Source organism: Neodothiora populina, assembly GCF_041146345.1.
Source record: "Neodothiora populina strain CPC 39397 chromosome Unknown canker_contig_16, whole genome shotgun sequence".
Classification (NCBI taxonomy): domain Eukaryota; kingdom Fungi; phylum Ascomycota; class Dothideomycetes; order Dothideales; family Dothioraceae; genus Neodothiora; species Neodothiora populina.
In genome coordinates this window covers 501,403-525,214 of record NW_027191409.1, presented here as the reverse complement: position 1 = coordinate 525,214, position 23,812 = coordinate 501,403, and the positions used below count along the sequence as shown (strand labels likewise).

The 23,812-nt window shown below is 50.8% G+C and overlaps 8 protein-coding genes across 11 annotated transcripts; 5 read left to right on the top strand and 3 right to left on the bottom strand.

Moving 5' to 3' along the window:
• Positions 1-1,947: 1,947 nt before the first annotated feature.
• On the bottom strand, positions 1,948-2,808 carry AAFC00_003518 (uncharacterized protein; the record flags this gene model as incomplete). Its single annotated transcript, XM_069342998.1, has 1 exon — positions 1,948-2,808. The coding sequence occupies one exon, from the start codon at positions 2,806-2,808 to the stop codon at positions 1,948-1,950; it is 861 nt and encodes a 286-aa protein (XP_069200811.1).
• A 1,378-nt stretch (positions 2,809-4,186) lies between these two features.
• On the bottom strand, positions 4,187-8,504 carry AAFC00_003517 (uncharacterized protein; the record flags this gene model as incomplete). Its single annotated transcript, XM_069342997.1, has 5 exons — positions 4,187-5,086; positions 5,141-5,725; positions 5,782-6,241; positions 6,292-6,477; positions 6,529-8,504. The coding sequence occupies 5 exons, from the start codon at positions 8,502-8,504 to the stop codon at positions 4,187-4,189; spliced, it is 4,107 nt and encodes a 1,368-aa protein (XP_069200810.1).
• Positions 8,505-9,842: 1,338 nt separating this feature from the next.
• AAFC00_003516 (uncharacterized protein) lies at positions 9,843-10,178 on the top strand (the record flags this gene model as incomplete). The annotated part of the gene is made up of 1 exon (XM_069342996.1): positions 9,843-10,178. One exon carries the CDS (start codon positions 9,843-9,845, stop codon positions 10,176-10,178), a length of 336 nt encoding a protein of 111 aa, XP_069200809.1.
• Positions 10,179-11,444: 1,266 nt separating this feature from the next.
• On the top strand, positions 11,445-12,077 carry AAFC00_003515 (uncharacterized protein; the record flags this gene model as incomplete). The annotated part of the gene is made up of 1 exon (XM_069342995.1): positions 11,445-12,077. One exon carries the CDS (start codon positions 11,445-11,447, stop codon positions 12,075-12,077), a length of 633 nt encoding a protein of 210 aa, XP_069200808.1.
• A 584-nt stretch (positions 12,078-12,661) lies between these two features.
• Positions 12,662-13,423, top strand: AAFC00_003514 (uncharacterized protein; the record flags this gene model as incomplete). Its single annotated transcript, XM_069342994.1, has 1 exon — positions 12,662-13,423. The coding sequence occupies one exon, from the start codon at positions 12,662-12,664 to the stop codon at positions 13,421-13,423; it is 762 nt and encodes a 253-aa protein (XP_069200807.1).
• A 1,210-nt stretch (positions 13,424-14,633) lies between these two features.
• AAFC00_003513 (uncharacterized protein) lies at positions 14,634-16,153 on the top strand (the record flags this gene model as incomplete). Of its 2 annotated transcripts, none has more annotated exons than XM_069342992.1 (2): positions 14,634-15,026; positions 15,086-16,153. In XM_069342992.1, the coding sequence occupies 2 exons, from the start codon at positions 14,634-14,636 to the stop codon at positions 16,151-16,153; spliced, it is 1,461 nt and encodes a 486-aa protein (XP_069200805.1). The 2 variants fall into 2 exon arrangements, with proteins under 2 accessions (XP_069200805.1, XP_069200806.1); XM_069342993.1 differs by having other exon boundaries at positions 14,658-15,026.
• Positions 16,154-16,441: 288 nt separating this feature from the next.
• On the bottom strand, positions 16,442-18,055 carry AAFC00_003512 (uncharacterized protein; the record flags this gene model as incomplete). The annotated part of the gene is made up of 2 exons (XM_069342991.1): positions 16,442-16,594; positions 16,655-18,055. The coding sequence occupies 2 exons, from the start codon at positions 18,053-18,055 to the stop codon at positions 16,442-16,444; spliced, it is 1,554 nt and encodes a 517-aa protein (XP_069200804.1).
• A 3,661-nt stretch (positions 18,056-21,716) lies between these two features.
• AAFC00_003511 (uncharacterized protein) lies at positions 21,717-23,087 on the top strand (the record flags this gene model as incomplete). 3 transcript variants are annotated; one of them, XM_069348092.1, is made up of 2 exons in its annotated part: positions 21,717-22,343; positions 22,392-23,087. In XM_069348092.1, 2 exons carry the CDS (start codon positions 21,717-21,719, stop codon positions 23,085-23,087), a joined length of 1,323 nt encoding a protein of 440 aa, XP_069200802.1. The 3 variants fall into 3 exon arrangements, with proteins under 3 accessions (XP_069200802.1, XP_069200803.1, XP_069200801.1); XM_069342990.1 differs by having other exon boundaries at positions 21,717-23,087; XM_069342989.1 differs by lacking the exon at positions 21,717-22,343 and having other exon boundaries at positions 22,410-23,087.
• Between the last annotated feature and the right edge of the window lie 725 nt (positions 23,088-23,812).

Genomic DNA, 23,812 nt, shown 5'->3' with positions numbered 1-23,812 from the left:
GTAATGGTTGTGTAATTACCGTAGTGTAGGAGGGTGCGATGATGGGGGGGATGGGATCACGAGTTGTCGTGAGGTGAAGTCATGCGTGGGGTTCGGCAGTTGTTGTCACGATGGATGGATGGATAGAAGGATGGTCAAGTGAGTTGAGTTGTTCTCGGCATTTTCGCCTGGTTTATATCTGCGCATATGCTGGGCATGCTACGAAGAAACCCATCTCTACTCATTGATTACTCACTAAGTGTTCATTATCTGGTGATTGAGAAATCAGCAGCCTTGTATCAGGGACTTATTGATCGTGCAACAGAGAGTTATCGACTATTCATCATGGGATCACTGGCATAGTGATTCTTCTCTGTGACCATTAATCAATACACTCGTTATACAGTACAAGACGCTCGACTGATCTGCATTGGTCTACATCAACTAGTAACCTCCTAGAGCTCTAGACGAAGAATTGCACAACCGGAAGCCACCTTGAGCATAGGCAGTATCCACGTCTACATCTTGAGTCTATACTTCCCACGGAAAAGTAGGCTGCGAGTAATGCGTTGATGTGTACCGTACACCTCGACTTCGAGGACCTCATCTTGACGTTAAAATTGGTTGTAAGTACGAGTAATACTCACTGGAAGGAAGCAGTAATAGTAGCAGCAACACCAACACCTTCACCTAGCGTTAGTGCAGTAATACCTTACCTACTACTCAAGCCCTACCTTGATTCATTCTAAGGAACAAACGAGCAAGTGTAACAGCAGGGATAGAAAGCGAAGTCATATCTGTGAATTAGACAAGTGATTATGTTGGTACTCCACTCTTCGCGAAGAGGCAGTACAATATCGAGTCAAATCAATCGCCCCTCTCCCCTCCTCTCACCTCGCCTCATGTTTGCCGGCTTTAGTTCGCCAAGGTAAGGTACCTTAGTAAATGAGTAGATACATTGATGAGTAAGACAGATAATACTGTATCCCACAATAGATCCTCTAGGGTAGTCAACGAGTATCGTGCCCTCTCTATCTCCCTCCACTTCCAGACCGGAAGGGCTGTTTGAAGTCTGGCCCAAAGGGGAAAGTACTCACGACACAACAACAGGGATGGTCCCATCTCGTCGACTTTCTCTTTTCCGTCTTCATCCTTATCGTCTCTTGTGGCGCAGCGGCAGAAATGAGCATCAGGGCTGGCTGATTGTATATTGATCTTGTTCCATGATGACGATGATAATCTATTCGTGGAGATAGTGTATCAAGGTTAGACGATGAATCACCTTGTGGGAGATGGGGAGCACTAGTCATGGCTTTTTGTCTTGTTCTTGTTCTTGTTCTTGTTCTCCTTCTCTTGTCATTTGTAAATGGCAGCGAAATATAACTTAACATAACAAGTGACCTCGTATATAGGCAGAACGAGTCAAAGATGCTCAGTCCAGCCCTCCGCGTGCGTCTTGTCACCGGGACCGTGCATCAATATATTCATCCGATCAAGAACATGACCACAGTCTAGCAGCAGCAGCGGCAGCAGCAGCAGCAGCGGAGAGACAGAGGGGGGAAAAGCAGGTTCATCATTTCTATTCATGTAGTTTTTCGACTTGTAGTAGTAGCTGTGAAATGTCCAGCAGATGCTGAAACGAAAGAGAGAAAAGAAAAAGAAGGGGTATAAGCAATTTTGGTGTAGCGACCAGGAAGAGGTCGCTCGCTCGCTCTCTCGCCTGCCTGGCCCGTTGCGCTTGTTGAGAACAAAGGAAACATATGATGAGCTTTTTCTTTAGATGATGCTCCGTTTGAATTTGAAAAAAAGGCCGTTCCCGAATTGTGCGGTCATTCGCTACCTTGAAACGCCATGCACCATCCACCGCCAACGCCAGGCTTCATAAACGAAATCCAGATGATCTGGCAATGCTTGCTTGCATACATATCGCAAACAACCGAAAGAGATGAGAATAAGGACAGAAAAGGATCAAGCGGTGGGCTGGCGAAGTGCGGGTCCTCCACCGACGACGACTTCAGGACCAGCCTGGGAGACGGGTCCGTCCGCTGGCCTGGAGGCGAAGCGACCACTCTCGACCAACTCCTTGAGATAGGCTTCTAGTTCAGGGTTGATGTCCATGATGACGCCTTGCTGTCTTGCGGCCAGAGCAGCCAGCACGCGTCTATCAAGATCTTGGGCAGTAGCTCGGTTTTCCGGAGTCGTAGCGGCGGCAACAGCAGGAACAGGCACAGGCATATCAACCTCGGCAGCAGACACTTCGTCCTCGCCTTCAGCTTCGCCCTCGGCCATGCTGTCATCGTAATCGATAAAGTCCTCGACCGGAGTGTATTGCTGACAGTCGTGTGGGCCGTCGAGCTCGGATTGCTGTGAGACTTGGACGGCAGTCTCGACCTTGACGCGGATGCCCTTGTCGTGAGCCTTCTTCACCAGTCGGGCGTCGACCCATGGGATGATGCCATCGCCGGTTGTATCCCTGACTTTGATGCCCTCGTCTCTCTCGAACCTCTGCCTTGCCCATAGAGTGCCCTCCCAGCGAGCGAGTTCGTGAACTTCGGTGGGTGTCAGGCCGAGCTCTTCTATGACCTGGAACAGCCTTGCATGATGGGGAAAGCGACCCAGGCGCAGACGATGAGGCGGATGACAGTAGTTGAGTCCGGGATAGCGTGCTTCGATGCTGTCGAGACTGCCGTAGAAGGTAGCGACTTCGACACGGACCTCGGGGATCAGATTGCGGGCCAGATGCGACTGGAAACTCGTTGGCTCCTCCGGTTCGGGGTCGGGAAACAATCGCGCGTAGATCAGACTTGCCACTGCTGTTTTCCGCCTCATGTCGCCAAGATGTGCGTTGGTGCGTGGCGAGGTGGTATGGCTAAAGGCTGACCGTGACGAGGCGTTACTCAACCGACAAAATCGTGGATGACGATGAAACAATTTTGTAAAGAAAGCAAGAGAGTGGACGGTTAATGGCAAGAGAGGACCAAGTTGTGCCTGATGAGTATCAACAGTTCCGGGCCTGCTGGTGAGACGTGCGGGACGATACAAGTGCAGTGCAATGCCAGAGACCAGAAAAGCCCGACTTAGACGGCAGGCGCAGGCTGGATGGTGGTCGAGGATAGGGATTAATTCTCTGTTTGCGCTCACTTTTTCTGCATGTGATATTTTCACTTTTACTTTTACTTTTACTTTTGCAAGAGAATGTTGGACCCTTGTCGAATGAGCGGTGTTTGAGAAGGGTGGACTTCCGAGGGGACAGGAAGTGGGAGGAAAGGGTGGCGGGCTACTGTAATAGCCTGAGACTGCGGCTGATGACCGACCACCTACGCCTATATGCTGGGGTTTGAAAGAGTATAAGTAGTCTACAGGTACACAGCAGCGAGCAGTGTATCGCGAGCTTTGACTCGTGTCTTTCTGTCTCTTCTGGAATTGAAACAAGACAGACAAGTCAGGCGCAAGAGCAAGATAGAGTGTCTGGGTATATTATGACTACGACAATGGTAGCAAGACACCGAGTGTGAGCGACTTCCTTTTCCTAGACTGATCTGGGGTTTTTTTTTTCTCTTCCTTTTCGTTTACTCCCAGGCGGAAGCCGCGACAGGCGAATGGGCATGTTCCAGAATCTGCAAAACCTTCACCTCCTGCCGCGCGCGCACTTTCAGGCTATCCCCGTGTGTCGCAAACTCGCCCAATCACCTTTTCGCGGTCTGACCTTTTGCCAAGTTCCGAGACCCTCCTGGTGCTACCACAGTACGCTGTCCACGGCTTCGCCTTGTTCCGAGCCATTCGCGCAGTCTCAAGTCACAGTGGAAACCCTGAGCGCTCGCTTACTTCCCCGCTCCAGGGCTGCTCCGGCTTCCGTCCGTTCTTACTAGCGATTTAGTGTGATCTCGCCTTGCCTCATGCTTTCTATAGATATACTGTAAGGTGCCTTATTCGAGTACGCAGCTGGACACACGCATCGCTGTATAAGGATTGAGGCTCTTCGACTTGGCTCATCAGGTCGATTCCGACACGTTCGTCGTCACTGCATTCTCTTGCGCAAACGTCATCGGATTTCGCTGCAATAATCATATACATTAATGACCAGGTTGCTCACGTGCATGCCTGGTGACCAGATGCCTGAAACGCCCGCTTGTTCACACCTCCTGTAAGTCGACCCTTTGGTGTCGTTCTGTCATTTTGCTGTTCCATGACGCGCAATTCCTGCTTGTTATCTCGTCCTCTGCGTCCGCTGTGCCAGGAGGCTCTGCCGCACGATCAGCTCAGCGGCTGCGTGTGCTGCCAGACGCTCCTTCTGCCGGCTGCGGTCGCGCAGGTATCTCTCGGCTTCGGGCCGCATCCTCAATATCCTCAGGATGATATCATCGCTGGGTTCCGCCTGTGCTTCCTTCCTCTTCTCTTCCTTCGCCTTCTTCATCGTGCCCAGATTGCGGCTCAGCATAATGCTCTTGCTGCGTCTCGTGCTCTGTACACCCACAAGACTGGCTGCCCCACTGAACGAGTGGCCCTGTGTGAGAGTCGCTGGAGCCGAGAGCCGATTAAGCTCACGATTCTGCTGCGCTTGCTGCCTCGCCAAAGTCGCCTTCGCCATGGATTCTGATGTCCTGATCAGGTTCTCCGTTGACTCGAAATAGAAGAAGTTCAGGTTCTGTAGATCGTGGTATTTGGGAGACTTGAGAATGTCCAAAGGTACTCCGTTGGCAACACCAGACTCGTCATCAACTGCGTGAAAGAAGTCGAACAGAAGTTGCAACCATTTGAAAACAATGTCGAGCTCCTGTTGAGTCAACGGCCTTTGCTGCGACGGCTTGTCTGAAAGTGGTGGAACGAGGAGAGACTCGATGGTGACCAATGTCTCCTTCCAGAGCCGCGTCATCACCATCACCATGGCTGTTTCTGTAAGCGTTTGCTTCATGATTGCGAAGTTATCGTCAAAGTAGGTAAATAGAGGTTTCAGGGCATTCGCAACGTCGGCTTGCGTTGGTGCTTGAGCCACGGATTGCGGTCTCGCCTTCTGGAAATAGCCTCGAACAGACGATATCGATAAGCCCTGGGAGAGCATGTTCCGCAAAGCCCTTCGGGATAAACATTGTTGAATATAGGACGACAGCTGCAATCAACGTCAGCTTTGCTCGTTCAAGCATGAAGATCTTGTATGTAGTACCTTGTCCGTGATCTTGCGGGTCATATCACGCTCCGTCCTCTTGAGCGTCCTGAAAGCTTTGCCGAAGTAGAATTGAATATCGTCTCTCTCCCCCTCCATACTGACACGCAAGAGTAGTCTGCCCTGAGTGTCCAAGTCCAGCCAGAACTCTCGGGGCATATAATCACTGAAATGTGATGGATCGAGCTTGAGTGAAGTTCTCCCGACGCAATCATGGTCGCCAAGTGCGTCCCAGTCCCATATCGTGGCTATGATGTTGAGCGGTCCTTGGGTGCTTATGTCAACTGTCTCGTCCCATCTAGGGTTGAGACTGCCGTATACAATCCGAGTCTTTGCCAATCGCTTCTGATACTCGTCACCGAGGACCACATATGGGTCGCTCAATCCGTTCATGTCGCATGCTTTAAGGTCCTCGGCTTCGATGATTTTGATAGTGAAGACAAACTTGTTCGTCTGCCGCACTTTCATGGGCGCTGGAGGCGTCTTCTGCTGGATGACTGCAGCACAGGCATCTACATTAATTTCGCCTTCCAACTTATCCAGTTGAATCGTGGTGTATTCAATATCGTTGAGTTTAACCAGAGACTAGCAGAATATGGTCAGTGAGGGGTCACATGTCTATCCAATCCGAGAGTACTGACCTCAGGCAAGAATTGGAAGGGCTCGACTTTTTCCTTGTTGTTCCACGTCTCCTTGGCCATTTGCATCCACCTCTCTTGTCTTGTCTGTCTCGCTGCTGCTTCTTGTTCTGGAGTCATCCGGTCCATCTCTTTGACGAACTTCTGCTCGAGCAATTCGCAATATCTGGCGATACCTATCCCTATCGACTTCGATAGTGCGGTCATGAATTTGGCGTATTGAAAGTCATCGTCCCACTCCAACTTCATGATTTGATCAATGCTCTGACTGAACGATCGAAACATATCTACCGCCGAGACGGTGTGGCGTTCTTCCTCAGCGTCGCCGAGACCGGCTTTGATGGTGAAGTCGTCCTGCCTAACGGCGCCTTCAATCCACTCGATCATCTTAGCATCGGTCAACGCAATCCAACGCCATACGAAATCAGCTAGGAGCGCCTCTATATGGAAGGCGAAGGGGACACTGGCACTTGGTTAGTACTACCCATTGGAAAGGGGCTGCGGTGTTCCTACCTTGGGAGTGCTTGACCATGCACTTGTCGCATCTGTGTGAGCTCCTTGTACAAGTCGAAGCCGTCCTGGATCGGCACTTCCTCACCACGATCCTTCGCCACGCCCATGATCTTTTCGCAAATGTCCCGTGCGTCAGTAGCGAACGAGGGGAATATCTCCTGAACAAGCGTCGTGAGAGGATTTACACTACTTTCGTGTTAGTCTCAGTTGTAAGCACCCAGTGTTTGTATTGCATACCCCATGATCTCCGGGTTCTTGCGATAGCGCTTCTGTATTTTATCGGCAAGTCCTACCACGGCTTTGCCTAGTTGTATTATGTTGTAGAACTCCCACGACTCAGCATCTTCGGGCACATGCTTGGAGAGCATGCCGTCATAGGCCTTCCGCGCAGGTTCACGCAATGCTTCTCGCAGCGCATCTGAAAATTGGTCCAAGTCCTCTGGCGTTTTCGCAAAAAGTGGATCATCATAGACGTTGTTTTCGAGAATGTACATGACCGGTCCAACCGAAGGAGGTTTGTTCTCGTAACAGTGCAGCAGAAGCTCAAATAGTTCGTGCAGTAAAGCGTCATGTATCGCGGATAGGGTCTGTGTATGCAGTGTATGATCGGCGATAGTCCACCTGGAAGGGTCTACAAAGGTAGCTTGCAATACTACACTTGAGCGATTAGACTTTTTATTCTCAACAGGAGCTTCTTTAATGAAGCTGAATGCAGCATCGAGCGCGTCCAGACTGATTTCTTGGCGCTCATATCTCTCTCGAATTACGTCGAGGAACAAGGCCATGCGTGAAGTGTGCGGAATGCGCCATCGGAGTGCGAGCTCATTCAATATGTCAATCGAATGTTTGGAGAGTAATTGGATGGGTGGAACTGTGCCATCGGCATCGGGGACTTGATCCTCGAAAAGGTCGTTAGCCAAAGCTCTCTGTAGAACGGTCCGGTAGTACATTCGAGGCTCGGGTGGTATAAAGATGAATGGAACATCGTCTGATAGGGAATCCTGTGGCGACAGATCCAAGTTAAGACTGGCAATGTCCTCGTTGAGGCTCGACGAGTCAATGCTTGTCGGGTCTGATAGCGTTCTCGAGATATCGGGATATGTGAACTCTGACGTGGACCCAGTGGGAGATCTGAGGGTTGGTACTGTTGTACTTGTTGTACTCCGTGCAAGATCCGGACTCGAGCGAATCACGGCAAGCATCATTTGTGACAAGTCCTGGATTTCAGCCTTTTTCCACTGTTCGTAGGCGTCCTCGAGGAGAAAGTCGTCGCTTCGCAGTGTCCTTGTAGAATTGAGGCTGAGAAGCGTCTGGTAGGTCTTCAAATCCTGAAGCGCCGCCTTCTCGGTCCATACAGACTTGTTGGCATCAATGTCCGCTTGTATTTGGTCGTAGGACACCCCGAAGATGTTGGCGATGCGCAGCGCCATCGGCATATCTTTGGCTTCTGAACTGCGAGGGATCTCCACTTCAACGGTGGATCCACCAGTACCGCCATTTCTCTGAGAAGCATCCGCGAGATCCTGAGAGTGGACGAGCAATTTACTCTCCAATGTTTGTAGTCTGCTGCTCAGCTCTGGGCGCTCTCGAGCCCAGTCATTGTTCTTAAGGGTCGAGCTGACGAAGCGAACAAACAGAGCAACGTGTCGATCGACCATCAACTTCCACGCATCATCCTCGGCAGCCTTGCCCTTTTGCAGTTCGGTCGTAGCTTTGGAGTAGAAGATCAACAACAAGTCCTCGACACGGCGGTCCTTCTCCATCGACTTGCGAAACGTAGGGTTCTTGAATTCGTTCAGGAAGGCGGCAAAGGTTCGCTTGACGAGAGGATCATTGTATTCGGGCATGCGCTCACGGCCAATGAGGACACCCGTGATACGCTTGTCGAGCTCTGAAGTAAAGCCATGTGGGAATCTTGTGCTCTTGGAGTCCCTGATCAGGGAGAAGTCCTTGACGAAGTCGTTGATCGAGGTCGAGGATCGCGAGACGAGAGGTTTGTGTGGAGCAGAGACATGCTGGATGCGGCGTGCCTTTGGTTGAAGGAGATGTGAGAGATAGGCGGCACGAAGGGCGTAGGAGTAGGCCTCGTCGTCTGTGACGGGCCTGCGCTGCGAGTAGGAGACGGCGCGCTGAATCAGGTTCGAAGCATCCTGTTGCTGCAGACTGTTGATACGGCCTTTATTCATGGAAGAATGGGCAGATGCCGTTGACATCTCATGTATTGGCCGTACGGCCCTGCACGTGCTGGACAAGAGGCGAGATGGTGACGATGACGGGCAGTGTTCGAATACAACAGTCTATCAAGCGCACGATCATCGCATCCGGCGAGAATGATCAGTGGGAAGATGATCAGCAGATGGGAAAAGGCAGCCTGCACTAGAAGTAGAGGTTGTCCGTCGCAATGAGGTCAAAAGCCGAAATCAGGCAAAGCTGCGAGGCTCAGGGATGAGATGAAAGGCGCTGGTGGAGCTCCTGCCTGCGGAAGTCTGGCAAGATGCTGTTCTCCCCAGATAGATGTCACCTGCACCTTGATACTGTGGCAATTAGTCGACAAAACGATCAGATTTGCAGAATATCAGGAAAGAGCAGGGCATGCGGATCCTGCCTGTCACGTTGGATGTGGATGTGGATGTGGATGTGGATGAAACAAGCCCTGAGATACGAAGAGTAGAACCTTGCTCGGGACAGAGAGTGGCAAGGCAAAGGGCAGAAGACGGTATATCAATACAGGAAGGCGAACACTTTCCAGTCCGGCTCCGACTGTCCTACAAGCAGTATGTAAAGAATTAGCTATCACGGTTTTTGCGGTGTGCAGTGTCAGAGTGAAAAGTGTCCAGCTGTACCTGTAACAACAAAGAAACACAGCGCCGTTACTGCACCCACAGTGAACCTGAACCTGGACCTGAACCTGAACCTGAACCTGAACCTGTGTCGTCAGCCACAAGCTCACCCTCACACTTAATTATTTAGGCATCATTACAAACAGCCATCACATGCCTTCACCAGGCTGGGGCTTTACCTTGATATTAGCCACATGAAGCAGCACCGTCATTGGCTGCTTTTCGAGACAGGCTCCACTTGCACTGACCTCGAGATCTAATCTGAGATTCTTGGCGTTTCAAAAGGTTGAAAGCGCGTAATGAATGCGTCGCGCATTTCGTCTTTTTTTCTTATTGTGCCACGACTTCTATCTGTACCTTACCTTGATGTGATATGGCACTGAGGCGTGACTCGTGACTCCGTACAAGTACTTTGAGAGCAGAGTCGAGCTGTACATTGTCTCCGTCTTAACTCCATTGTTGATCATCCCGTCACTTTCACTCTCACTCTCGCTCTCAGTTTACCTAGGTCCTTTAGCACAGATGAGCTTCGGACTCACACTTTTCGTGTCAAGTGACTGGATCTTAGATCCTTGAGGGTTGATTGTTCCGTTCATTTGCTGTCATCGGGTCCATCCAATCAGCACTTCATCAAAACTACATCGGGACTTCTCCATCCCTCATATCACAGTCGGCCATAATCCCTCTATCTATAGCTGACCGGCGATCCCCATGTCGGCTGCCATCAACAACACTCAATTCGCCGAAAGGCCACGCCTTACCGAGCAGGAGAAGAAGAACAACCACATCGCTTCTGAACAGAAGCGTCGTCAGGCGATCAGAGAGGGATTTGACCGTCTAGCCGATATCGTACCTGGCATGAAGGGCCAAGGCCGCAGTGAAGCGCAAATGTTGACTGCCACCGTGGATGAAATGAGGAGCCAATTGAATGACAAGGAAAAACTCCGTCAGATCGCTACCACAAAACTACCTATCACCGATATCGAATTCGAGGAGATTTACCGCCAGGAACGTCAGAAGATCAACGTGAAGCATGATGGTCAATGAAGGGACCACCAGCTTCGCAGACACTTTGAGGTCCCGCTTATCGACTTCAGATCGTTGTTATGCGATCAGGCTTGACGGCCTGGTCTGTTATCCCTATGATCGTCCACGCATAGCGCGCGGTGCTCGCCTACCTGCACTTCCCTCGGGTCAGATTAGCAAAGTAGTGCACCGAATATACCAGTCAGTGGCCGAACTTGTATGCTCACAGACATTTAGCTTATGCTCCCAGAGACATCCTGCCAGACTACAACTGAGCTATGAGTGACTTGGGAGAGTTCTTCATATTTGCGAACAGATCGACACAAGATTGCAAGATCGATCTTCACATCACAGATTTCTAAATCGCGGGTTTTGCGGACTGAAAATGCAAACGGGCGGTCCAGAAGTCTAAACGGCCGCGGACATAGCTTGTTATTTCACTGAAGCCGTTACAACGAATCGATAGGTTCCATCCCCCCACACACGGCATCTCACCAAATTCTTTGCTCTGATTCGAAAATTACTTTAAATGTATCATGAGTATTGCTATGTGATTGGGCCAATGAGCGAACCCTACCGTCAATGTCTCGCCTAGTCTTGCTAAGCCTTTCGGTCTCCTGATGATGATTCAGATACTGGAAGTCAAGAACCACGATATCTACACAGCATTGAGAGTGAGCGAATCGAGCATGCTTGTGCTTCAGGGCGGGCAGGCGAGAGTATCGGCGATGAAAAAGACATGCGCGCATCGCTGCGCAAGCTGATCAAAGCCGAAACATGTCACTATGCAGGGAGATGAGAATGTCACTCAAGATACAAGACCTTTTAGCAGCCGGCTATGGATGTCGGTCTTAAAGGGCGGTAGACGTGGTTCGCACTCTATCTGACTTAAGGTACTGTACATGTTGTTTTGTACAGTGACGTTGGGTTGCGGTCTGCGTTCCGACCAACGCACGGATCAAGCTTACAACCATGTCAGGCTTCTGCAGGTATCTTGGTTGGGCCAGACGAGCACGAAAGGGCCTGGGCTCTCAGCCACCATATTGGCGAACCTCATCGCTGGCGATTCGAACATGTTTTCTCACTCTCTGGAGTACCGACTTGGGCCGGATAGAGGATTCTGTCCATGTAACCGTACGCGTACCTGTCAACAGTAAAACACCTGTAAGTGATACATAACGTAGGTGCCTGCCGATCTTTTCAGCTGCTTTTCAAATCATCGCACACCTCTCTCGTCAAGACTTGCATTTCACTGGCGGGCACCGAGTTCATAGTGACACAGCAAACATGTTTGGCTCTTACGGAATTGCAACGGCATCGCGTCATCCTTCCTCTCTGCCTTGTCACGAAGAGGACTACCCTGGCCCGACTCTCACATGCCACTCCTCGTTACGGGAGACTCGAACTGGACCCTCACAGCGACCTTCAATAAGCCAACTAGCTCTCCGCTTCAGCGAGCATAGTCTGCACCACCTTGCTACGCCAATCGCTCGTTCTGAGCCATCTCAGATCGATCTAGTCGATGATATATTCTCATGCGCGCCAAGACAACAGAGAAGATATGTCGGATCCTCTGCACCCTCTGGCAGGAGAGTCAGCCGTCAGCAAGGTGTCAGACTGCTCTGCGATCCATCTCATCTACGAAGCATTCAGGAAATGGTCGAGAAGATGATACGTTCGGAAGACCAATGCTCTGTCTCATCCTCAAGCACCTTAGCTTCAAGCGAGGATGTGACCTGTGACACAAGGCACGACGAGGGTTATAGCAGTCTAGAAGAGAACACGATCCTGTCAAAACAGAACCCCTCATCCTCTACTTGCAAGCGCTCATCGAGCTCTCCCAAGACCGCAGCCAACGTCTCGAAAAGCATGCGGTTGCGCAATAATCGGCCACACAGAGGCTTGACTCGCGTGGCATGAAGATCTTATTTGAAGCAAGACAAGCAGCTTCGATCCGACCGCTGAGCAACGCGGCTATATGTTTCAGGGTACCCTTCTGAGTACAGTCAGAAGTTGATGGAGACATTTGACATGTTTCCACGGGAAGACGAAGATACATTCGGTACACATTGGTGCTGCGTGTTATTCAAAGATCTGCCGGATCAGTTCTTGGAGGAGTAAGGAAGACTCAATGTTCTAATGCTAGATACCCTGCCGAGGCCAAGAGCATCAAGCCTGGCACTCATCATACTTAATCGAAATTCCATTCTCCGAAATGGCATTTTCTGTGAATCCTTGATGCCTACTACCTGAAGAACCTCGATGGGGCGATCGCAATGATTTGTATTCTTATGTAGAAGAGTAAGATCTTGTAGGATACCTTATTTTAGTGTCCGATAAGAACCACCTGCGTATGCTGAGACGAGCGTCAGTCATAACGCCGCTATATCCGCTAGATCTTGGCACATAAATGGCTTTGGAAATGATTGTTTCATGCGAAAGTCGCTGCAACGAAGACGTGAACCACATCCGATAAAACCATCTTCCATCTCGTACAGACATCAATGGCCGCCAGCTACGCGATTCCCGGCGTGACCCGCGCCATGGGTCTCCGGACGGTGCATCTGCGAGTACTCCCACGACCCGAGGGAATGGCCGAGAGCCGCGCAATCCTGCATATGCTTCAAGGCTACGGCAAGGTAGAGATGTTCAGGAACCTCAAGTACGACGCTCTCCCAGCCTACAATTCCTTCCTTGTGGTGTTCAAAGAAGAGGAAGTTGCGCGACGATTGGCCCGCGCCTCGCCTTTGCGCTTCACCTTGGCACATGACAATCTCGAGGACGGGAACTCGAACAGCGAGGACTTCTCGTCGGATGCTTCGAATACTCTCAATGTCAATACTACCGGCACCCTGTCGAGTGACCGCATGGCTTTGGCAGACTCGGCAGCAGCTCAGAGGTTATCCGCCCAATCGCGCGCCTCTTCACCGCGTCAACATCGACTGGGTGACCCGTCTCAGCAGTATCAGATGACGATTAATCACTCTACCTTTCACCACCGAGATCACATCAATGTCAACCCCTACAACGGGCCCTTTGCGATCGACTCAAAATCCGCCATTCAGGAAGATCTGGCCAAGCGGGTGCCTCACGTTGGATTAAGCGATGTGGATCTGAAGAGGGAGGAGAAACCTTGGTCAGTCCTAAGACGGGAAAGTAGTTACGAGGGCAAGCAGCGCAAGACTTTGAGACAGATGCTGGAGGCCAGCCGTGAGAAGACTGGCACGGATGAGGCTCCTGTTGAAACCCCCTCTTGGCGTACATGATGTGCTACCCTTCATCCTAGCTTCTACTGCCTTCAATACATTACGTTGCAAGCTGCAATCTGTATTGCATCTGTCAGATCTTGGTCGCAGAGACGGGAGATGGTGAGAAAAGTCGCACCGGCGGCTCCTGCCTTAGCTCCTACCGAAAGTATCTTGGGAGAAGGTGCAACTCGACAATCACTGCTCTGGAAGTGCTGTAACGTAAGACTCAGTCTGGACAGAAAGAGAATACCAGCTCGAATACCCTGGGAGTCAAGCCGATTCGCTTTGCTCGTTCTGCAAGCAAGCAGTCACAACCACCAGACCGAGTTGTTATGCTTCCTTCTATCGATGTGGTGATGGAGCATAACTGGTCTCAACAATCAAACTGATGAGCTTCAGTCATGACAACTGATTCGCTCTGCAGTGGTGTGATCCACTTGCGTGATTACGAAGGATTGCCTTGCGGTGACGCTGGGCGACGGGCGACGGGCGACTGCTACAAAAGCTATTCTTGCCAATGGACCATGGCATTCGCATGAGGTTCAGTCACTTTGTGATGCTAGGTCAAATGTAGACACGCGTCGCATTGGTGTTATCGCATTGTTGAAGTATTCCGATCTTTCCAAAACAAAATGATTGAGCAATCCATCGACTGTGGTAAAGGTATTCTCCTGGTGGGCAGGTACACATGCGAGTTGGAGTCAATCTATCTCCAATCCTGAAGGAGCTGAGAATCCCAGACAAAAAGTCGAAACGATGATCCTTGTCTGCCTGCAGTACTGATCTGATAGATTATGCGATCAACCGTGCATATTTCATCGAAAACCTCCACACTGGCAGCGCAAGCTTTAATGCTTTTGTGCCGACAACAATTCACCTAAAGCTTCCTATTGTCAAGATACTACGAGGGTGTGCTTGGTGCGGTAGGATTCCCGCTATGAAGACATGCTTGCGCCGTTAGTGCCGTGTGGTGCGATGCGGCGTACTGGCATCCTCCATGAAGATGGGGTATTCTGGCTAAAGTGGGGCATTGACTTGCCCCATCACTGACCGGCCGAGCCCGTCGGCCAAGCCCAAATCAAAAGAAAGACCTGCAGTATGCTATTATTTTGTTTTGCCACGGCTGTGACTCGACTGTGCTTGATGATTCTGTTTCTTAAGACCTTCTCGCCATAGTCTTGAAGGTTCTGGTGTTGTCGTTTACTTCCATCAGCGTCCTGTTTGACATATGAATCCGAGTCCAAATGGCAGCATGCCAGGACCAGACTATATAAGTCTTTCACGACCAATATCGAACAACATTTCATCCCTTAACCCACCGGCGACGCCATCGAGTGTGTTCCCTCGACACCATGACAGCTCAGATGAGAAGGCAGATGTACGAGGTGATATCAAATCCTCTTCTACCACTCATGATGTGAACCCTTCCGACGAAGATGGTATCACTTATCCCGAAGGCGGGTGGCAGGCGTGGGGTGTCGTCTTCGGATCATTTTGTGCAATGCTGGCTAGTTTGGGCACTATGAACACAATTGGTGTGTTCCAGGCCTACATTGCTTCCCATCAGCTGGCGCACTATGAGGAGAGCGAGATTGCATGGATATTCTCGGTGTATTCCTTTGTATGATGGCATATTCTTGGTGTAAATCTATCTGTTGCAGCGATCTGACTGTTGATTAGTTATCCTTTTTCGGTGGTGTCCAGATTGGTCCTTATTTCGACCTTAAAGGACCCAGACTTCTCATATTTGCGGGCAGCATTTGCATGATTGCTTCGATGCTGATTCTCGGAAGCTGCACAGCATATTGGCATTTCATGCTTAATTTTGGTATCCTAGGTGGTATGGGCACTAGTCTGCTTTTCACGCCCGCCATTTCGAGTCTCGGCCACTTTTTCCTGGAAGGACGAGGTAATGCGACAGGTATCGCTGCCGCTGGGGGGTCTCTTGGAGGTGTTGTATTTCCTCTGATGCTGCAGAAACTCTTGCCTGAGGTCGGCTGGGGGTGGAGTTGCCGGATACTTGGGTTTCTTTATCTTGGTCTGCTTATACCTGCGAATCTTCTCGTCCGGTCTCGACTACCGCCAAAGCCCGGTGGCAGTGTCCTTCCTGATTTCAAGATCTTCCGCGATAGTGCTTTCGCGTGGACAACAGCCGGGGTCTTCTTCGCAGAGTGGGGACTATTCCTCCCAATCTCATACTTAACCTCGTATTCCTTAAGCTCGGGCGCAATGGACCAGCGATTCGCATACAATCTCATTGCAATATTCAACGCGGGTTCATGTCTAGGCAGATGGGCCCCTGGCTTCCTGGCAGACAAATTTGGCAGATTCAATACCATGATCATGGCAATTATCATTTGCTGCGTATCCACGCTGGCATTTTGGTTACCAGCTACTGTTCTCTCGGAAGCTGGCGGACACGGAAGCCACCGATCTATCCTTGCTTTGACAGTCACGTTCTCGGTGCTTTTCGGCTTTGCTTCAGGATCCAATATCAGTCTCACGCCCGTCTGCGTGGGACAGCTTTGCGATACGGAGGAGTACGGCAGATACTATGCGACGTGTTACACATTGGTCAGCTTCGGCACCTTGACCGGATTGCCCATTGGCGGTGCCGTGTTGGCTGCGTGCGACGGCTCTTACTGGGGTCTGGTCCTTTTCACGGGCCTTTGCTATCTTATAAGTTTCTTCGCTTTCTCGATTGTCAGGTTATCCAAGGTTGGATGGAAGCTGACGCGAGTTTATTGAATTTGTCGAATACCCCTAATGAATCAATGCAACGCCAATCTGTAAAATCAATCTTCCCGATCTCATCCCGCACAATTGAGACTATTCTTGTCGCAAGTCTATCAATTGCCCCAATAGCATATCCTTCATGGCATTCATTGAAGAAGAATCAAAGTACGAAAATCTCAATTTGGCGAAACCAATTATCTTGAGGGGGAAAGGTACTACACCCAAGCAACGCAAACGCCATCTCGTCCAACCTTTCAAGTGCAACCAAGTGACAAGCCTCCTCGAAGAAGTGCACTCGCTTCACATGATGATGCATCCACTGGCTCCCTTCTGCAATTCCGTACTCTCGCAGAATTTCGAAATCTCAGACTGAGCCTCAACCAACTCCTGATAATTGTGCATATGCGCATCATCTTCGAATTGCGGCTTGCCCCATCGAAAAGCGGCAGTAGCCTAGAGAGGATCTCAGTCAGTTCAAGTGCTACAACACCAATAGAGAGCAATATAATCTACCCTGGTGAGACGTCTGGATCTCAGCCCATCTTCTTCCGTGATGACACGGCCATACACTTTCTCTCGTGCAAACCTAGACCGCAGCTCCGGCGGCAGGAACTGGTCTTGATGGAGTCTCTCCTGCTGCAAGATATACTTTGCGAGATCCCCGCCTCCCTTTCTGTACGCGATACAGCCCGGCGAACAGATGACGCGAACCAGCACCCGATCGGTGGGGTCGCCGCGAATCTTCTTCGTGCGACGAGGTTGTTTGCCCATAGCAGCCGCAACAGCCGCCTCAGTGGGGTCGTCGAGCGGGCAATCGAGCTGCATATCCCTCAGGTTCTCGCACTCCATCTCGTTGGGATCGAACTCCTCGTCCTTGAAGATTGGTTGGAAGTAGTAAAGGACGTCGTCGAGCTTGCGCATGTAATTGTTGATCCTGACCGCGTGGAGTAGGATCGAGCGTAGGCCTTCGATGTACGCGGCGTCGATACGAGCGATTCGCACGGTGTCGTCGAGGTCACGGATTGGGTTCAGGATGGTCTCGAGTTGAGCTGTCAGGCGCGCTGTGCCGACTATGGCGCCTGGTAGCGGAGTCAGATCGGTCTTGGGCACGCCGGCTTCCTGTATGGCTTTTGCTCGCTGCGCTGCGCGGTAGAAGCCGTCCATATCCATCTGATCCTGCTCCAATCTCATCAGACGGAAGATCAGCCTACGATCAGCACCAAAGAACAGACTCGAGAAGATGTGCTCGTGGGCCACACGATAGATGATGCCATAGACCAGCGCTCTCCTGAGCACGATGTTATCGATCAACTCCCTCCAGCCCTCTCGACCCTTCGAGCCCCCGAGCGCAACACAGCCTACATAGCTGATGAGCTCGCGCGGCGCGGCCGCAAACGCGGGCTCGACGGGATACTTGATCTGGAAGTCGAAGTGGTCTTCGCAGAAGAGCTTGATCTGGGCCCGCAGAGCCAAGAGTTCGGTGCAGACCCAGTTGTCGTCGTCGAGCTCCTTCTGCTGCTGGGGAGTCGATGGTGGTGGTTTGTGGATGGATTGCATGGGTTGCATGTCGGCGTCCATGTTTATTGGGTACGTCGCGCCTGCGTAAGGCTTTGGTGGTTGCTTGCCTTTGAAATCTGCTCGACGAGGCGACGGGCTGTGACTCGCGCGTGTTTCTCGAAGGAGCTGCTCTGTTGCGCCGTGGTCGTCTAGACGTAGAGCTGGCGCAGTGTCCAGGGGGTTGCGAGAACTGCTTGCTGTTGGTCTGCTGTCGTTGTCGTCTAGTCGGAACTCGACTCTGCGTCTAGGAGAGCCTTCGCGCTGAGTGCCCCTCTTTGCTGTGGTAGAGGCGTCTTGATTCTTAGCTGTGCTGTCGCCAGCCTCAGCGGGCTTCTGAGCGCCTCTTTTCCCAGCCATGATGACAAGCAGTGACAATATTGGAAGAGATTGAGGAAAAGTGGTCAAAGTGTTGCAATGGTGAAAATGCAATGGATATATGGTCTCATTAGATGTTTGTGTTGCTCAGCATTCCTGCAATTCCACAAGGAATGCAGAGGCAATGACAACACAATCACATACCTTGAGTATTCAGCCCTACCACATGGGAGTGGTGGGAGCTAGCAATGGGCTAGCTCTCAATTGATATTCACGTTCATCCTCATAGACATAGAACATCCACAAAAGACAGTAGTCATCATACCGGTAGCCGTCAAATCATAAGAAGGAAATCAAACCACTCATTCCCGGTCTTTGTCCCTTGTCAAGACTCTGTGAACCAAATCTTCGACTTGTCCGTAAATGCAGTCACTTGAGAGGAAATCCACCGAGAAGACCTCAAGTAACCCACTGGAAGCCTTGCATCCATGTCACCGCTTGCACTCGACCCTTGCCATCTGAGGCCTGACTCATTCTGGCGCCCAGTCGCCGACATGAGAGTCGCCAGCTCGTGCATGGCTCAGCTTCAAAACCCGCTGCTGCTCAGACTCTGCGATCAGCTTGTCACTCGCATTGCTGCTGGTGCGAACAATAGTGTCCATCATCGCTGTGTTCGACAAGTTGAGTGCTTGAGTTTCAGACAAAGGAGCCGAATAGTGCTCATTCGGCGAAGCAGAAGCCTCGGCTAAACGTGGTGAAGCTGGCTCTGGGGAGCTTGAGCTAGCTTTCGCTTGTATACCATGGGTAGGTGATAGACTGAGGTATCTGAACCCGTCTTTGTCCTGTGCCCTGCCGGTGGGGATGTTGATTGCGGAAGACATCATGTCTATCATCCGAGCCAAGAGCGATTATGCTAGGTGCGTTTGTTATAGGGCAGAGATGAGATGGTGCTCAGCCGGCTCTGTCGATAGCTTCACGTTATGGTATAGGATACCAAAGCAAAAATATAGTGCAGCGAGCAAATGATCCCTCAAGCGAAGATCCCATGAGGTGGACCACATGGCTCGTATATAGTCCTAGCATCAAGTGACGTACTTTCAGCTATTAGGGACTCGTCGGAGGTGGTACGTAGACATCCATTTGCCCATGAGCGTTGTTACTGGTAGAGATCGGTGACAGTATACTTTCATGTGCCTGTAGTCTGTTGACTCGACAGATCATGTGGGCAAACATCAGTTTTTGTGACGTGCTTATTTGCCGAGGTACAGTAATGTCAATCACGATTTGCAAACGAATGGAGGTGGGCCGCATCGAGTAGGTCCAGTTTGTACTGTAGAACGGAGAAAGTAGGGATAAGCTGCCCGAGCCCGCTCGCCCCATCATGTGACCTAGATACTGGAGGGAGGTACGGACGACCTGTCAAAATAGTGCTCATGTGGTCATCCTTGGACGTTTGTTCGCACAATGCGCACACCCGCCATCATAAGGCCAATAAGATACGGGACATCCGACGAGCAGCAAGCTACTGCGCAATCATGCATCGGCAGTATTTCCGGATCCCGCTACAAATCCTGGTTACTCAAGGTAGCATAGCTGCTTGTGTCAATAGTTGCTATCCGCACGCCGATGTTCGCAAAGATTCGCGAAGCGTGCTTGCATTGCGGCAGCATCGTTGACTATAGCTTTCGATTGCCCATGGCATGCAGATGAGCTTTTACCCGGAATAGCATGTGCTGTTTCGCATCGCAAGTCAGATACCGTTTGCGTTCTTGACACCTTTATAACACGAACTTTTCTGGGGCGCAGTACACGTAACGCGTCCGATACAGTAGATATATATTACTACGTTGGTGAGGAGGTCTCGCTTTTGAGGTCAGCCAAGCAAGGTGGGGGGGGGGGGGGGGGTCTGATCGTAGGCTCTAAATAAATAAAGGTCCGTGGTGGGGGTGGTTCAACAGGCGCGCAGAAGGGGCTCCCTCTAAGCAAAGCACATTCACGATAGCGTGTGCGTACAGCGAAAGTAGCTGTCAATGGCACCTGGAAAAAAATGTCACAGATTGTGAGACACATCACAAAACAAATTTTCCGGTTACAGAGTGTCGGAACATGAGTAAGAGAGAGGCATGAAACGCAGGGCAGGTTGCTTGCCATTTAAAGTCAGGATAAACACAACTAGCGATAGATTGCGGGATGTACGTTCCGGCTGCAAGTGCTACTTAGCACGCTTTGGACTCATCGGTGGTCTCGCAATCTCTTTGGCCATTTAGTTCGCGTCCTCGCAGTAGTGCTACATGCCCTTGCTTAGCATGGACTAAAGCCTCGCAAGCTCGACGGCTACCAAAAAAATGGCCTTGTGGGACTGACCAAATCATCGGTATCTGAGTGAGATGGACTCAATGTATAAGACGTGACTCGGTGCCGCTGCCTTCGAGAAGTTCGAACACAGGCTGTTCTATACGCACAGTGCACATCCATTGCCGGAGACTGATAGAGAACTGATAGGACCCGAGTTATCTGTAAGGGCTGAAGGAACATTGGGGCCAAACGTCGACTAATTTTAGTCAACAGTATCTCTCACTCCTGTCTCCTTGTTCTAGCAGCATATCAGACCACCTACAAGAAGACGCTTCAGAGTAGGCGGAATGTGCACCAAGATTGTGCATGTCTATGCGTGTGGCCACCAAGCCGAGGAGACATCGCCGTGTGTTTCTTCCAGGAGTGGAGCCTGTAAGGGTGTCAAAGAGAGAAAAATCTATCACGATCAACGATGTCCGAAGTGCGGAGGATAAGATTATTATGGTATGAGCCTCGCGCAATCTATATGACAGTGGCTGACCATCGAAAAGCATGTTTCTTTGTTATATCCTTGCGGCAGTGATACACTACAAGCACACGAAGGCGAATACATGGAATGCAGCTTAATGGAATTGGTGTAATCTAGGGGCACCACCGCGGGTGCCAGTAATGAACGAGGCCGCAATAAATCCTCTGGGGGGTTGTATCTTTACCAAAAGCAATTGGGCTCCTACGGTGCTGCTGGAAGCTGGTTCTTTTACCCAAGGCGCGAAACTACAACGGACATGCGTCAGGTGTCAACACCCAGGCTAAGACCATCGTATGTCCACACAGTAAGCACAGTGGAACAGCAGCGGTCGCACAGAATCTTGAATAGGAACATTTTGGGCCGGTATGAATGCACACGGCGCGGTACGGGCCGAGGTGCGTGTGCATGTTTGGGCTTGCATACGTTTTTAGCAAGCTGTCAATGTCAGGTAGAGCGAGTACGGGCCGGGGGGAGAGTGAGGTAGTCCTGGAGTCAAACGTAGCCTGTGATCGTTGGGCGGACTTTGACAAGGGTCCAGGATTAAGTAAGAAGAGGAGCAAACTTGTGATCTGTGGTTGTTGCGACGGAGAAGATATGACCATGATCATCGCACGGTAGTTGATACAGCACACTCTGGAGATGCAATTCAAGATACAGCTAAATACATTTATACTCGATTTCAGGACATGAGTGGCATACGATTTTATAAATCGAGCATTGAGACTTGTAGAAGTAGTCATCATCCAGACTGAACATAAAAATAAATGGTCAGTGCGTCGGTTACGTATATCTGTGCAGCAGCTTCGCCTGGACTTGCCATCTCCATTTAACGCTGGTCCAGGTGCACGCATTATCGCAATCGCCAACAGCACGACCGCCATGTCAATAGATATCAATTGGGAATCCTTGACTCAAGGACCTGATGGTGATGCGCTCGCAGAGTCTATCAGAGCTTTCATAGATGACCGCTTTCAAAAAGTCACACTTCCCCGTATGATACGGTCTGTCAAAGTGCATTCATTCGACTTTGGCGAGATATCACCCAAAGTTGAACTGAAGGATATTTGCGAACCTTTGCCTGATTTCTATCAGGGAGAAGACGATGAAGATGACGGCGACTTAGAAGATAGCGAGCAGCCGGCGCCCAAGGATATCGGCGACCAGAATGGAAAGTTGGGTGATCAAAGTGGTTCCGGCACTTTTCGCGGATCTCACACGTCCACAGATAGACATGAGCGAAGTGCCAATCTTCCCTCAGACACGCAGCATCGCGACGGACCGGGAGTTTTCAATCGTCGGGATATACTGGGTGGTCAACTCTTACCTCGGGCGACTACACCTGGTATACTAGGAGGTACATCGAATCTTGGATACTTCCACTTGCCACTATCTGCAGGTCTCTCTGGTACCACGACTCCGCTAGCCGCTGTAGCAGGTGCACAGTTTCACAACACCTTGCAGGATACCAGTAGAGGGAAACTTGCTCTTGGGGATGCGGATCAGTCGGTACATGACAACCACCACAATTCACAGCACAACGACAATCGTCATCAGCATAATCATCATCGCTCGATGTCCTTTGGATCACTGACTCATTCGTCAGCGACAACACCCTCATCGCGTCCCACGTCGCGCCATCAACACGACTGGCCCGAGGAAGTTCTCGACGGATCATCGTCGGATGGACAGGAGGACGACTCCCCAAAACTTGTTCCTGGATCCACGACACAGCCGGAACGCAGCATCGAGGACGTGCAGATAGTCTTTCATGTGTCGTACGCAGGCAACGTCAAACTCTCTCTCACCGCCGAAATTCTCCTTGACTATCCCATGCCCAGCTTCGTTGGAATCCCCCTGCAGCTTAACATCACGGGTCTTACCTTTGACGGCGTCGGCATCTTAGCATACATCAAGAAGAAAGCACATTTCTGTTTTCTCTGTCCCGAAGATGCCGAAGCTCTGGTAGGTGACTCACAGTCTCAATCTCAGGATGACGACGAAGCCGCCGCTACCGCCGCCGCCGCCGAGAAGGGTAACAGCAGCAGCGACACCACCACGACTGATCAGCGCAAGCAACGACCCGGCGCCCTGCTTGAAGAAATCCGAGTCGAGAGCGAGATTGGGCAACGCGAGAGCGGCAAACAAGTGCTCAAAAACGTGGGTAAAGTGGAAAAGTTTGTGCTGGAGCAGGTCCGTCGCATCTTCGACGAGGAGTTTGTGTACCCTAGCTTTTGGACTTTCCTTGTATGACACGCACACATACATACAAACACATAAGCGTTTATATGTGTATGTAGGTGTGTGAGTGTGTGTGCCACGCCTCTGCTGCTGCGCGTTGTTTGTAGCTTGCTTGGTACACAACACATAACACGTACAACGGCAACCTTTGCCTTCCACCGTCTTTTGCTTGCGCAGCAGGTGGGGTGATGGGCTTCGCCATTTGCATGCTCTATTGCCACTTGCAATCCCCACAAGCGTATGTCCGTTGTGTTCGCTGCTGCTGCTGTTTCCGCTTTTGCTGCATGCACCGCAGATCGGACGTAGAAGCTGTCCACCAATGCACGTGTGGAACCGCCCGCTCTCCGACGTGTGAACCTCATCAGAGAGAATAGAAGAGACAAGCAGAAAACCCCTTATGCTACCACCCGTTGGATATGTGCATATAACAGCTGTCATATGCAAGGTCAAGGGAGGGGTGGGAGAACCAAAGGGAACCCCCGAATGGCCCTCGTGTAGTTGCACGACATGGTGGCGGTGAAGACTAGGGTTTCGTTCATAGCTTTTTTGGTGGTTTTTGTTTCATCGTCCTGCACACGAGAGTGCTGTGGGTATTCTTCTTTCCTTGGTCTGTATGTGGTATAGTTGTGGAAAGGTATTCTCGAAAGCTTTGGTCGTTGTGGACCAAAAGGGTCAGTAGATAGTGACAGTCCTAAGAGATAAAAATCTCAAGTCAAATTGAGAGCGCAATCCGTGTG